We start from the raw sequence: 15,508 nt of genomic DNA, 5'->3' as shown, positions 1-15,508 counted from the left end.
TATTCCCTATAACGGAAAATTTCACTGGCATGCTGTAAACACTTATTGATAAAAGCAACTTACTGGAATCTAAAACAAAAACGGGAAATGATGGAAAATCTCAGCAGGTCTGACAGTATCTGTGGAGACAGTGGAGTCTGGATGACTCTGTCTTGTCTCCAGCTGCTGTCAAGCCTGCCGAGTTTCTCAGCACTTCCTGTTGTTGTTGTTGATGAAGGTTTGTGGATGTGAAGCAGAGGGAGACAGACAGGGAGCTCTCCCTGACACAGAAACCCCGCCGGAAGCTGCCAGCAGGAAATCTCCGCCCGGCGGGACCCGGGAGATGATCCTCATCCTGATGGGGGTCAGTGGCAGCGGAAAGTGAGTCGCCGCCGGTCCGCTGTCCGTCTGCGGGCCCACCTGCCGCCGAACCCGGGCCGGGCCGTACTCCACCCGCTCCCCCGGGCCCCGGGCCCTGCCGTACACCCCGGGCCCTGCCGTACACCCGCTCCCCCGGGCCCTGCCGTACACCCGCTCCCCCGGGCCCTGCCGTACACCCGCTCCCCCGGGCCCCGGGCCCTGCCGTACACCCGCTCCCCCGGGCCCTGCCGTACACCCGCTCCCCCGGGCCCGGGCCCTGCCGTACACCCGCTCCCCCGGGCCCTGCCGTACACCCGCTCCCCCGGGCCCTGCCGTACACCCGCTCCCCCGGGCCCCGGGCCCTGCCGTACACCCGCTCCCCCGGGCCCCGGGCCCTGCCGTACACCCGCCCCCCCGGGGCCCGGGCCCTGCCGTACACCCGCCCCCCCGGGCCCTGTAAGAGGATTACTGTGAGTGTCCGGGGGGGGGGGGGGGCTGTTACTGAGCTGCAGAAACTTGTGCATCAGTGTAAGATTTACAGACCTGCCCCAAATTATAATAACACACAAAGATAACATCAGAAATTATTAACAGCTCTTGAAAGAAAGATACATTATAGTTTAGAGCGAAGCTTTAAATTTAGAGAAAAATATTCAAAAACTCCTACCAGGTCTACAAGGGCTAGTCATACCTTTCATCAATTCTCTGAATGATAATAGGTTGATAACTACACCTGTGCCCTAATCCAGAGTTCTTCACGAAAAAAAGGCTTAAAACTGCATAATCGAATATCAAATTTTGAACAAAATTTGTTTGAAAGAAAACCTGAATGTACATTCAGGATAAAAATATTAGAAAAAATAGGTCATTGTTATGCTGTTTAAAACCTGCATTGTTCAGTTAACTGTACTCACTTAAACCTAGATTTTTCGCATTCATTCCAGTAGTTTGAAAATTGATTTTTGATCTATTCAGTACACATTCTACTTGTGACATTTTAAAATGTGTGTTTTGTGAATTACACCAAACAAGTCAAATTATGCAGAAATATTGGGTGGCACAGTGGTGAGCACTGCTGTCTCACAGCGCCAGGGACCTGGTTTGATTCCCAGCTTGGGTCACTGTCTATGTGGCGTTTGATGTGGGTATGCCGGCGTTGGACTGGCGTAAACACAGTAAAAAGTCTGACAACACCAGGTTTTAGTCCAACCTATTTATTTGATAATATACTCACAAGCTTTCGAGGGACACCCTCTTCGTCAGGTGAATGGAGAGTTCTGGCCTCAGACAGAGCATATAAAGCACAGACAGTTTAGAGATTACTGATTAGAATGCGAATCTTTACACCTAACCTGCTGTTCAAGACCTGAAGTGGCTGATAATGTGAGTGGAAGGAGCACTGATCACAGTTTAAAGAGATGTGTATTGTCTCCAGACAGTACAGTAAGTGAGGTTTTGCAAACCCAGGCAAGTCACGGGGGTTACAGATAGTGCGACATGAACCCAAGATCCCTGTTGAGACCGTCCTCATGTGTGCGGAACTTGGCTATCAGTCTCTGTTCAGCGACTCTGCGCTGTCGTGTGTCATGAAGGCCGCCTTGGAGAATGCTTACCCGAAGGTCAGAGGCTGAATGCCCGTGACCACTGAAGTGTTCGCCAACAGGAAGGGAACAGTCTTGCCTGGTGACTGTCGAGCGATGTTCATTCATCCGTTGTCGTAGCGTCTGCTACCAGGTACATGGTAAATACTCTTGCAACTCGGCCAACATTGTCTACCTGATACGTTGCAAGAAAGGATGTCCCGAAGCATGGTACATTGGGGAGACCATGCAGACGCTACGACAACGGATGAATGAACATCGCTCGACAGTCACCAGGCAAGACTGTTCCCTTCCTGTTGGTGAACACTTCAGTGGTCACGGGCATTCAGCCTCTGACCTTCGGGTAAGCATTCTCCAAGGCGGCCTTCATGACACACGACAGCGCAGAGTCGCTGAACAGAGACTGATAGCCAAGTTCCGCACACATGAGGACGGTCTCAACAGGGATCTTGGGTTCATGTCGCACTATCTGTAACCCCCGTGACTTGCCTGGGTTTGCAAAACCTCACTTACTGTACTGTCTGGAGACAATACACATCTCTTTAAACTGTGATCAGTGCTCCTTCCACTCACATTATCAGCCACTTCAGGTCTTGAACAGCAGGTTAGGTGTAAAGATTCGCATTCTAATCAGTAATCTCTAGACTGTTTGTGCTTTATATGCTCTGTCTGAGGCCAGAACTCTCCATTCACCTGACGAAGAGGGTGTCCCTCGAAAGCTTGTGAGTATATTATCAAATAAATAGGTTGGACTAAAACCTGGTGTTGTCAGACTTTTTACTATGTGGAGTTTGCACATTGCTGTGTCTGTGTGACTTTCCTCCAGGTGCTCCAGTTTCCTCCCACAACCCAAAATGTGTGGGTTAGGTTGATTGGCCATGTTAAATGGCCCCTTAGTGTCCCGAGATGCTTAGGTTAGAGGGATTGGTGGGGTTACAGGGATAGAGCCTGGGTGGGACTGTTGTTCGTGCAGACTCGATAGGCTGAATGGCCTCCTTCTGCACTGTAGGGATTCTATGATTCTACTACAGTAACAACTTATATTTATATAGTGCCTATTAAAATATACATAGGTGCTTCATGGGGTATTGTAAAACAAAGTATTACAACGAGCTGCTGAAAGTCAGCTTGTTCAAATAAGAAGGTTTTTAAGGAATATTTTAAAGAGAAAAGTGATGTCAAGTGATAAATTATCTTCTGGAGCTTAGGGTTGAAGCAACAGAAGATGCCACACCAATGGTAGAGTGAATAAAATCCAGAGTGCAGAGGTCAGGAGGAGATTACACGATAGGGAGGGGAGAAGCAATGGAGGAATTTGAAAACAAGGATGAGAATTTAAAAATCAAGACATTGCTTGACCATTAGCTGGTGTAGGTGAGCAATCATTTATTTTTGACAAACTTTCAGACAATACTGCTTGTTCAGTAATTGGTGGGCATATCTGCTGAAATGTTGAGTGTCTCAAAAAGTAGACTGTAAATTCTATATAAATTGTTATGTTGGAAGTAAAATTATGACTGCTGGTTGATTAGGCTATTTCAAACTGTAAATGCTGAAAAATGAAAGTGTCTAGTCAGTCTAATTCTTCAATGTCATTTACATGGAAGGATAACAACTATGCTGAATGTCATAAAGGAAGTACTAAATAGTCTATTACATAATTAATCAAATATATGTAATTACTGAATTTTTATTGGCTGATGCACTATGCATCAGCCAAAGTGACCTTTCAACTCGTGGACCCATTCTTTGTAGAGAAAATCAAGCATGGTATTCCCCCAACAAAAATCAATTTGGCAATTTACCATTGGGCGGCATGGTGGCACAGTAGTTAGCATTGCTGCCTCACAGCACTAGGGACCCGCGTCCAATTCCAGACTCGAGTCATTGTCTGTGTGGAGTTTGCACATTCTCTCTGTGTCTGCATGGGTTTCCTCTGGGTGCTCTGGTTTCTTCTTACAGTCCAAAGATTTGCGGGATAGGTTGATTGGCTATGCTAAATTACCCTGAGTGTCAAGGGGATTAGCAGGGTAAATATGTGAGGTCATGGGAATAGGGCCTAGGTGAGATTGTGATCAGTGCACAGTCAATGGACCGAATGGCCTCCTTCTGCACTGTAGGGATTCTATGATCTGAGGTCGTATTTCACTATGTTTGTGCTTAAGTATATTGTGTAAATACCACACGCTTTGTTTAAAAAAATTGTAATTTTTAAAATCTCTCCACATTGTACCAGTTGGCATTAAAAAAGTGTTATAAAGATTCAGCCAAATATATACCAACATATCTTCAATATCTTTGAACAACAGACTAACTCCATCATTATGTTTTCTCTTTCCTAGGACCACTGTGGGTTCACGTCTTGCAAATAAGGTAACTCATCTGACAATTATTTGGAAATAAGATAACATTTTTAATTTCATTTACTGTAAAAGCTTTTGCCTTGGTTCAACTTTGACTTTCTTCAATGAGCAGTTCATTGGTATGCAGCAATCTATTCCTGCAGAGAGATAATACATTTTAAGATTGGTCCTGCTCTGTACAAGTGAACATTCTGTTGGAAAATCTCTGCAGTAATAAGAGTTTTGCAAATTTGAGAAAGCTATGTGAAGGGCAGGGAATTATAGTATGGAATACCATCAATATTGAAATTAAATGATGCGGTGAATTAAAATTGAGTTATTAGGTTACATGAAGCTTGGATTTAAAATGCTTGAAGATTGTATTGTACTAAGAAGAGCGCAGGGAATGCAATGGCTGCACAATTTTAAAAAAGCTTGAATGAATGAATAAAAGTAAAAGATTCTATTGAGTCTTAAAGATAGACAACCCAAAGAATAATGTACCTGTAGCTTATGAAGAGGAAGAGCTGCATTAGCCCATATGCTAAAATGGGGTTGAAGGTAACAATCAAGTAACTCCTTGTCCTGAGAAATAGGTAAAATACACTTTCAAGATGTGGATCCAGTATTCCATTTCCTATTCTTGTGATCGAGGAGTAGCACATAAAGATGGTGGTAGAGCTTAGGCAGGCTCTTGTCAGAGGGGAACGTGGTATAGGGATGAGAAATTTCTATTTGGTGGAATTCTGACTTTTGGGAATGCAATTCTGCCCTTCTAATTTTATTCTGTCAGTAAAAGAATTCTATAGCTATAGTCATGCCCTTATTTCATTAAAAAAACATTCCTTCCAGCCTACTTCCTTATCTTCCATTGCTGATCATTTTATCAGAAAAAAATATTTAATTCTCAGATTTTTCACCTAGTACATTAGAGTTTACTGCCAGGAGAATGTTCAGTTCATTGTACCTTTGCTGGCTGTCTGCTAGAGCAATCCAAAATGAATTTCACTTTCCCACTCTCTCCCATAGATTTCCTTCAAAAACGTTGGTTGAATTAGAGACCATTCTCTGTGGTACAGCATTCCCTACTCCAACAAACCTGGGTGTAAAGGAATTTCTCCCAACTTCTTTTCTCATTCTTCATTTAACAAATTTAAGTTAATTACCTCTGATCAGTAACTTTACAATCAGAAAATGTTCACTACCGGCTGAAGTCAAGTTTCATTAACATGCCTCCATTCGGATTAGTATTACTCGTCCCGGACTGATTTCTAATGGTTTTCACATTTGCACATAAACACTGCAACCCTGTCACTCTTACACATTTAAGTTCCTTTTCATTTTTCATTCTCTTCTATCTTTATGCATCTCTCCATCATCACAGCTATTTTACACAGTTTTACTCATTATTCTTAACCATTATACTTATTCCTTACCCCATCCCCTATATTCTGCTTTTTTCCCTTCCCTCATTTGAAATCATTCTCCTATGTCTCTAGTTTCTCTGCACAGGATATTGGTACCAGTCCCTAGATTCTTGTTTCAATGCTCTAAAAATCTGAAACTATCTCTTCAGTAGCATCTGTCAAGTTACACATTGATGAGTCTATCTGCTTCTCCTTCATCAGCGAAGATTGCTTTTCACATTATTCCTGTTAATTTGAACCATAAGTCCATTTACTCAGATTTAATGTCAAATACATGGAATTTTAATTACTATATGCTTTAAGGACTGATATTTGTTTTTTTTTAAATAACCACGGTACAATTTTTCCATGAATTGTGTAAGATTTTAAATGATGTATAATACAACCAGCTGTTTCCGTAGAATCCCTACAGTGGAGAAGGAGGCCATTCAGTTCATCAAGTCTACACCGACAACAATCCCACCCAGGCCCTATCCCTGTAACCCCACATATTTACCTTGCTAATCCCTCTAACCTATGCATCTCGGGACACTGAGGGGCAATTTAGCATGGCCAATCAACCTAACCCACACATCTTTCGTTCCAGAAAGATTTTGTATGAAGTTATAACGGGGCATCAGTTTTGATCACTTGCAGTAAATCTCTTTAAATCAGACTATATGGAGCAAAAAATTAGGGAGTAATTTTCATGAGACCCTTGAGAGAATATGGAATGTATTCACAAATGATTACAATGCGATAATCAGTCATTGGTGCAAATTACAATGAGTGAAGTCAACACCCTACAATGTGGATCATTGAACGTTAAAAAGACCAAACTTTTAAACTGTATAGCATGTTGGAATATGCAACAACCCAGACAAGCACTCATTTTTAAGAAGAGGTCAGTTAGCTCAGTTGGGTGGACAGCTGGTTCTGGTTCTTGATGCACAACAAAACCAACTGCGCGGGTTCAACTCCTGTACCATCTAAGGTTATTCATGAAGGGCCTACCTTCTCAACCTTGCCCCTCACCTAAGACATGGTGATTACAGTAGTTAATGTAATATTGCAATATAAAGACACAAAGCCTTACTCGTCCAATTCTCCAATTTTCCCCTCGCACCCCATTTCTTTTTCATAACTATTGCAGCTAATGGTATTCTAGAACATCGTATTCACCTTGCTTTGAAGATTAAATAAGTTGAGGACAGTCTGTGGCTGTGCTTTTGTTTTCTGTGCTTGTTAATTTGCAGCCTTCCCGTCCATTTAACTGAATAGAGAAAATTATGGACTGATGAGCACAGAAGAGGAAAGCTCCAGCGGCTGTGCTATAAAAAACTTGCTTCATCAAGTAAATTATTTTCTTGCTCGTGACTGTATACTATATGATTCATGTAATGTAATACATAAGTTCAGAAGCTGCTTGGGATTAAAAGTGAAAAATGACCACAATACTTTGCAGGCAAATTGAAGTACTTGACAGAAAAAGGGAATGAACGGAAAATAAATTAAGAAAAAGTGAAAGTAGTTCAAGGAACATCCTTTGAGGAAGCTATGGAAAGTAGAAATGGATGTAATATTTAGGAAGAAAGTTCCAGAATGCAAGATCATAACAGCTGAAAGGAAAGGAATAAGAGTGAAGGGTTGTAAGTAGGCCAAAGTTAGAGGAATGGAAGATGCAAGCTTCTTGCATCTTCAAGCTCCTGGGCAGGAGGCTGATACAAACATAAGAGGAATGAGGAGATCTCACTTTGGAGAAGAATTTTGAAATCAGTGCTCTGAGAGATGGGAATATAATAGAGCTGGATGAGAGCAGATGTACTGGATAAATGAGGTTTTAATGGAAGGTAGACAGCAGAATTTTGGACTAATTAGAATTTTAAAACGATTAATCTGGATTTTGGCATGCAAAACATTGGAGGAGGAGTCTGTGAGTGAGAACGATAGGAAGGTTTCAATGGTGATGGTAGAGTGAAGCAAGGTCAGAAATAGGTCAGTTGATCATTGTAATAAATTAAAATATGAGGTTTGAAGTTCTGCTGAAGGCCAGAGAAGAGAAATTAAGGCTGCAGTCCATCATGTTCATGTTGAGCAACTGGGAAAGGGTAATTGAATTGGAAATTAGCAGACAGAATTTCTGGCAAGCATCGAAGAGGTTGCCTGTCTGCCTGACATGTTAGATTGAAGTAAGTTATTCACAAAAGCATCATGAGCTGAAAATTGCTTAGAATTGCTTCATTAATGACCTTAATTGGCCCTTCAATGATCAACAAGCACACAGTGGACCCCCACTTGCACCCACAAACTGAAATATTGGGTGTGGGATGAAGTGAGGACACATACTCAACATCTTCAGGAGCACGCATAAATCCTGGTCTTAATATTTTTGTCCCCTTACCCATGGCATGCATCTACCAGTCCTACGCAAAAATCAGATATTGAGAGGCATTCCCCTTCAGTTTTCCCTCCCTGTGGAAAAGCACGTGTTCAGTTTCCCAATTCAGGATGCTTTGCCTTTGATACATCTGCTCTCTTTTTCTGTATTTTGCAGCATTTAATCCACTGTATCCAACAGATCATGCATTGGCTTGTTTCCAAATGAACACCCATTTTGAGTGTGAGCAGGTTGTTAGCCTAACCTGAAAATGAAGATGCACAAAACAGTTACACTTCAATTTACATGTTGACAACATTTATAGACTAATATCAATATACTGACAGGTTGAACAGATAATTTCACAGCCCCAATCTAGTGTTCCACTAGAGTTTCTGATTAATAGAAAAATCAAGTATTAAAAATTAATAGAAAAATTCAGATTGACAATCATTTGTTTGGAAGTTTGAAATATGTTATATTAAGCATATTTGCATATTCCAATTCAGAATGTTAATGATAATGCAAAAAATGGACACTTGTGCAGTTCCCAAATACAAATTCCAGTCTTGAGACCAAAATCCTTACTTCCCTCGGATATTGAATTTTATTGATTTCTACAAGTTATGTGGCAGAGAATCAACAAGCCCAGCTGACTTTTCTGTAATTGCTTAAGCTGTTAAGATGAAGTGGAATATTTACATTGTTCATGGAAAGCTGTATTGTAAGATTGAAAATAAAATTAATAATAATGATTGTTCTGAAGTTTTCTTATAAATTTTAATAGTTAGGATGGAAATTCTATGATGCTGATGACTACCATCCAAAAGAAAACAAAGAAAAAATGGTTAAAGGAATACCATTAAATGATAAGGTATATATATTTAAATGATTCTTACTTTACATTTTGGTAACTGCAGTGTTTTTAACAGTTACGATTTTATCTTAACAAAATGAAAACATTTATAAATATGATTACAATACATACATTTCCTATATTTTGCTGAAAGGTTTCCCAAGAAGCTGCCTTAATAAGTTACTACCTGTTTTTTGATGGGATTTTACTTTGGTTGTAGGTTCTTCCTCTTTACGTATTTTCCAGCTTTTTAGTTTAAGATTTGAAAGTCTGAGTACAAACTTGCTGCACAACTCAGTTCACTACTGATACCTTTTGATTCCACATCTTCTCAATTGAGCAAGAGATTCACGTCTGTCCTACTGTGAAACTGTACATGCATTTATCCAAACAAAATGATATGCTTACAGAATGGTCCTGATTGTGACCGGGGCAGGTTTGGGAACATTTTGAGACATAGTTAACAAGCTTGAGCCCTGTAGACAGAGCACCTCCAAAGGAGGCCAAAGGCCAAGAGTAGCGGGGACCCTGAAGCTAGGTTACTGTATGGATCGGGTTTGAGAGTCGGGAGTTGGCATGGTCAGGGATTTATGGATCAGGGCTGGAATTGTGGTGTTCTTTGATTACAAAAGTAGACAGCAATTTTGAATAGAGGTAATGGTTTGATGTTAGACAAGCAAGCTTGATGAGCTGGAAGGAAGTGCTTCTGTTCCTCATGGATGCCAAGCACTTGCCTCTTCCATAAAGCCATCCTCTTCTTACGTTAGAGTTCCTGAGGTCTGAAAAACCTGGCTGGCCAGGTATGAACTGTGACATGTAGCCTCATTCTAATACTTAAGTTACCAGTCCACCTACTGTAAATTAGTTGGTTACTTCAAGCCTGAGCTGCCTCAGCCAAAACCAAAAATGGGAAGATTTGAGTCAGGTTTGAAATTATTTTTAGAATTCTCACATCTCAAGCAAATTACAAAATTTCCTGACATAATATAAACTTGCAGTGGAAGTTGTAAACCAAGGGAAAGCTTATTTTAGTTTGATAGTGTTGTGTTTAACCTCATTAAAACATTGATTTTCAAACATTTTTCTGCAGGGGGATCCTGTCTGTTAGTATCACTACAATCCTGGAGAGGCCAGTCAGTACTAGCATTCCCCAGGAATCCTCTCCTAACTGTAAAAAGCCAGGATAGTTATGTTAAAAAAAAATTAGTGTCATCATTGAAGGAAATAATATTATACAATAAAAATAATTTTGTTGGCAAATTAATATGTAAATGAACAAAAGTCTTATAACTGAAACCCTAAGGTTTGTTCATTGTGATAGCAGGGTCTGGAGACCCCAGTTTAAATGTCATGATTGAAAATAACTTTCCTTGGTGAAACAGAATTAGAAATAGTGGTCCACTGACTTCTCTAATGTGCCAGACATAAAAGCTTCACTGCAGTGAAATATTAGAATGTGCACTTTGTGCAGGATTAATAATTAATGTAAATAGCTTGAGCTGATAAGGAAATGTAATGAGGTTTCTTTTATTTATAAGCCTTTTCTTAAGTGGTGCCATAATTGTGGCGCAGTGCTAAGGTGCACCTGCTTTTTCAAAATCTCAGCTGTCTGGCAGAAGAAAACAGTACAGTAGGGAATGGTGGGAACATTTCAGAAATGAATTGAATTGATCTGGGAGGCTTCAGTGTACAGGCCAGCAGTCAATTAGAGTGACATTATAGGAGGCCTATGTCAGCTGATAAGTATTCCATTTTAAACTTTGGCACACTGCATGGAAACCCAAGGAGAGAAAATAACATGTTTATAAAGGAGTAGATTGGAGAAATAAAATAAATTGTGTAAAAAGTGACTTTTACGCTCCTTGCAGTTTCTTAAGACATTTGTTTCTGTTGCTCATTAGGACAGAATCCCCTGGTTGTGCACTTTGCAAGAAATATTAATGAGGTAAACTGAAATTAAACACACTTTTTAATCAGTGTTAAAATTTTTATCAACTGTTGTAATGGAACTAAAGCAAACGTTTCTAAAAGTACAATTTCAGCATCTATATCAAATCAAATGTACAATGTCAGTAAGTAATAATATTGGTTTTAGCCCGATAACCGCCGTCTATTTTTCTTTGAAAAAGTTCTTTTTTTTCCCCCTTTGTAGGACATGGTTGTCGCTGGCTGGCCAGCATTTATTGCCCAACCCCAGTTGTCCGAGGATAGTTGAGAGTCAACCACATTACTGCCCTTCCCTGGTCTGGCCTACATGTGACTCCAGAGCCACAGCAGATTGTTTTCCCTAAAAATGTCAGTGAACTAGATGAGTTTTTTCGACAATGGTTTCATGGTCATCAGTAGATCCTTAATTCCAGATTTTTTTTATTGAATTCTATCATCTGCCATGGCAGGATTGGAAGCTTGGTCCTCAGAACATTAGCTGAGTTTCTGCATTAATAGTCTACCGATAATGTCACTAGGCCATCACTTGGGTTTTACAAATCACAGTGACCAGATTTCAGTGAATCACAAGCAGCTGTTCAATAAGCGCATTTGAGTTTCAATGCAGTTGGAATCTACCTGATTTCATCACCACGGCCACGGTTCACTTCCCGGTTAGAGAAGTACATTTTACAATCTTTGAGATCAGTGACAAATGTTAGTTTAAACATGATACAAAATAATGGAGTCTACTGACGGAAAACAATGTTTGAATGTCAGATTTATTCCGCTGATACATTGAAATTAACAGCATGTTTTAAAGAATTCCAGAATAGGTTTGCAAATTATAATGGTATTTGAAGCCATACATTTTGAATTTTTGCACACTATTGTCCCGATAATTACACGGGGTTAGATTTTCAAATAGCAAATCCTTATTTCCTGTTTTCTCAATATCCTGCAGTAATTAACTGAAGGACAACTTTTAGATTTTCCTGATTTGTTTCACATCCAACTGTTAATTAGTTGACAGTAGAAAATTCTGGAAATACTCAGCAGGTCAAGCCACAGCTGTGGAGAGATAAACAGTTGTTTCAGGTCAATAACCTTTAATCAAAATTGAGAAAAGTTAGAACGATAGTAAGTTTTAAGCAGGTGAAAGGGGGATCTGATTGTGAGGGTGGCAAAGAATAAAGGAGAGTTTAAATGAGCCAAAGGGAGAAATAATGGAATACGTTTTTTAAAAAAGTTCTCTGGATGAGGTGTGAAAGGCCGATTGAACAGCTGCTGTCTGAAAGGAAAAACTGGAGAAAATTGAGTGTAAAACAAAACCTGCAAGGAAACAAAAGGTGAGTTGAGATCACCATTTCAAATTGTTGAACTCAGTGTTGAGTTCAAAAGGCTAAATGGGGGCCTAATTGAAAGATGAGGTACTGTTCCTCAAGCTTGCATTGAGCTTCATTGGAACACCTCAGGAGGCCAAGGACAGAGGTCAGCATGAAAATGTAATGGAGAATTAAAATGAAAGCTGACCAGAAGTTCATGGTCATGTTTGCAGGCTGGATAGAGACATTCCTCAAAGTGGTTGTCCAATTTGCATTTGGTCTCCCCAGTGTAGTGCAGACCATATTGTGAACAGCCATCTTTGCTGCTTTTTTTTTCTGCTTCCTGCTTTTGATTTTGGTTGCAAGATCCCCATCTTCTTGTCAGATGCTTTAACTCATTTGCCACTTATCTAGATGGTTGTTCGATTAACATTGCTTTTGGCCAATTCAGCATTACATTTAAGCCAGATTCTGGAACTGAATTTTTGGAATAAATGTTATTATTATATTGTGTGCTAAATGGGATCAGAAATTTATTATAATTTTGGTATTGATATACAGTAATTCTATAATACACGGGGAAATGGGGATATAGATAGACTTTAGTGTTAAATCTCTTGTATTTAAAAATAATACTGAAGTTATTTGAATATTTATAATTGCTTTAATTTTTTTCAACTATAGGGAAAAATCATTTGGAGCTAATATAATCCTTGCGTGCTCTTCTCTGAAGACAGTATATCGAAAAATCCTGACTGGTGAGCAAAGTACTGTCAACACAGATTCAGAACAGAATCAAGAACAATCACAGCTTGGCTGCAACAAGGAGATCTTGTTTGTGTATCTTCGTGGCTCCACAGAATTGATTACCAAGAGGCTAGAGAGCAGAAAAGGACATTACATGTCACCTTCTCTGTTACAATCTCAGTTTGACACTCTGGAACCACCAGAAGGGACGGAGAATTTCATTGAAATTAATGTTGAAAAAAGCATTCCAGAGATAGTGGCTGAGATTGTGAAAAATCTGGGTTAGAATCTTTGATTTTTAAAGAAAGCATCAGAAAGAATTGATGGCAAACCACTGCAGGGAAAATATGTTCCATGCCTGCAATTTATTGTTGCATAGCACAAGCATAACTGGAAACAAAAATGGAATTAAAAAACAGTTTTGATAGATAAGGCAATAACAAATTAGAAACAGAGCATTCATTGAGCAGTTCAGTTTGTTACCAACAATATAATAGTGCTTTATAAGTTACATATATGTGATAATAGAATTGGTCACATCTGGCTATGACAGCAGTATTTCAATACTTATTTTTAAATAGTCTATTTTACTTTAAATAAAGGCACAATAAATAGCAGTTTTAAGATTTATTGTACAAATGTTCAGATGTAATTTATCCAAATATGTGCAGAAACTCCACTCCTGGCTGTGGTTTGCAAATCATTAGATTAGTTAGAAATAAGTATAATTTTTGTAAATAAAAGTAAATAGAAGTAACATTGATAGGCAGTACCTCTGTGCATACAATAAAAAGAACCTGTGTAAAAGATCACTGTTGTTTAAAGCAAATTACTGTGAATGCTGGAATCTGAAACCAGAAGAGAAATCTCAGCATGTCTGGTAGCATCTGTAAGGAGAGAAAAGAGCTGATGTTTCAAAGGTTTGACCATGGGTCATCGGGACTCAAAACATCAGCTCTTTTCTCTCCTTACAGATGCTCTTTTGGGATAACTGCTGTTAAATCTGATGTGCCTTGTGCTTTTGCTCAGTTTTTTTTTAAGTTTTGCTTTGCTCATTGGATTGTTTGACTTTACTAATTTTGAAACATTTATTATGATCTCAATGAAACATCGGCTGAAGTATGGGGTAACTTGTTAATGGACATCATGGTAGAGATGGAAGAAACAGATCCTCTGCAACTCAACTGGTTTTCCTGTCCACTAAAGCCAAGAACATCACAAGCCTGTACACTGATCTGTTGAAAAAGCTCTGTTGCGATGAAGATCCTCAGTGGCAGAAAGTGTCAATACTGACCTTTGTTTGCATCTGTTCTTGTGACAAATATTTTTTTTGGTCAGCCCAACAGCCTGGCATGCACAGCAACATGTTCGTGCCTCTGAATGAAGCTGCTGAAGAGTGCTCACTGCAGAATTCAGTATCCCTGATCTCTTGTGCTTATTAATTTTTTATCTCTTCAACCCACCCTCCCACACCCAGGAACACACAGTGAGGATGTGTAGTAATGTCACTGAACTAGTAACCTAGAAGTCCAGACTAATGCTCTGGGAATACATTCAAATGACATTGAATTTAAATTCCACCAATTAATTAACATGGACAAGAACCAATTGCAAAAATAGTGACCATGAACATGTTGAGTTGTTGTAAAATCCCATGTGGTTCACAAATTCCTTACCTGATCTGGCCTACACATGACTCAAGATCAGTAGTAATGTGGTTGAAAGTTAACTGCCCCCTCAAATAGCTCAACAAACCACTCAGCAGCACCAAATCACTACAGAAAAGGAAGAACACCGAGAGACCATCAACCTAGGCACAGTAAATGACAATGGTGCACCCTGCAAAACTCTCCCTATAATCATCTGGGGGCTTGTAAAAAAATTTGGAATTGCTGTTCCACAAAATAGTCAAGTAACATCCCTCTGCCATACTTAACAAATACTACCTTACAGCTAAGATACCCTATTGCTTTTCCTGGCTATGTCCTTTACCAGTGGCAGGGCAAACCCATCAGAGGTAACAGCACAGTGAAAAGGGAGTTGCCCTGGGGGGGGGGGGGGGGGGGGGGGGTTGTGGGAGGGTCCTCAATCCTGATTTCCAATCCCATGTCCCTGTATGATGTGAAAAATGGGCATGTGTTCTCTGCCCTCCCTCAGCTAATGAATCAGTACCTCTCCATGTTGAATACCACTTGGAAGAAGCACCGAGAGTAGTAATAGCACAGAATATACTCTGGTTGGGGGGGGGGGGGGGGGGCATCAATGCTCATCACCAAAAGTAGCTCAGGAGCAACATGACAGGCCAACCTGGCAAGATCTGGAAGGACATAGCTGCTACACTGGACTAGTAATGATGGAACCAAGGGCAAATTGTATTTAATCTCCTCACCAATCCACACATCAATGATATATTTGTTCCTGGTAGGAATATTGGTGCTCCTGGGTATGGGAGAGTGGGTTGGCGGGAAGAAAATAATAAGTACAATAACAACAGGAGACTGATAGCACTCTTAAGTAGCTTGGTCCAGAAGTACAAACATGTGCATGGCAGGGATTTGGGCTGACTAACAGTAAGTATGTCACTAGAAC

General features: G+C 40.1%; 1 protein-coding gene across 5 annotated transcripts; it reads left to right on the top strand.

The window, feature by feature from the left end:
- Positions 1-210: 210 nt before the first annotated feature.
- Positions 211-13,728, top strand: LOC145343056 (putative gluconokinase). 5 transcript variants are annotated; one of them, XM_080188851.1, is made up of 5 exons: positions 211-360; positions 4,283-4,313; positions 8,853-8,939; positions 10,823-10,866; positions 12,857-13,728. In XM_080188851.1, the coding sequence occupies exons 1-5, from the start codon at positions 212-214 to the stop codon at positions 13,203-13,205; spliced, it is 660 nt and encodes a 219-aa protein (XP_080044977.1). In that variant the 5' UTR covers position 211; the 3' UTR covers positions 13,206-13,728. The 5 variants fall into 5 exon arrangements, with proteins under 5 accessions (XP_080044977.1, XP_080044978.1, XP_080044980.1 ...); XM_080188852.1 differs by having other exon boundaries at positions 305-343; XM_080188854.1 differs by having other exon boundaries at positions 323-360; positions 8,857-8,939.
- The last annotated feature ends 1,780 nt before the right edge of the window (positions 13,729-15,508 follow it).

Source organism: Carcharhinus amblyrhynchos, chromosome 5, assembly GCF_965287045.1.
Source record: "Carcharhinus amblyrhynchos chromosome 5, sCarAmb.v2.hapA, whole genome shotgun sequence".
In the NCBI taxonomy this organism is placed as follows: Eukaryota; Metazoa; Chordata; class Chondrichthyes; order Carcharhiniformes; family Carcharhinidae; genus Carcharhinus; species Carcharhinus amblyrhynchos.
Note: the sequence above shows the minus strand (reverse complement) of the source record. Positions and strands in the feature narration are given on the sequence as shown.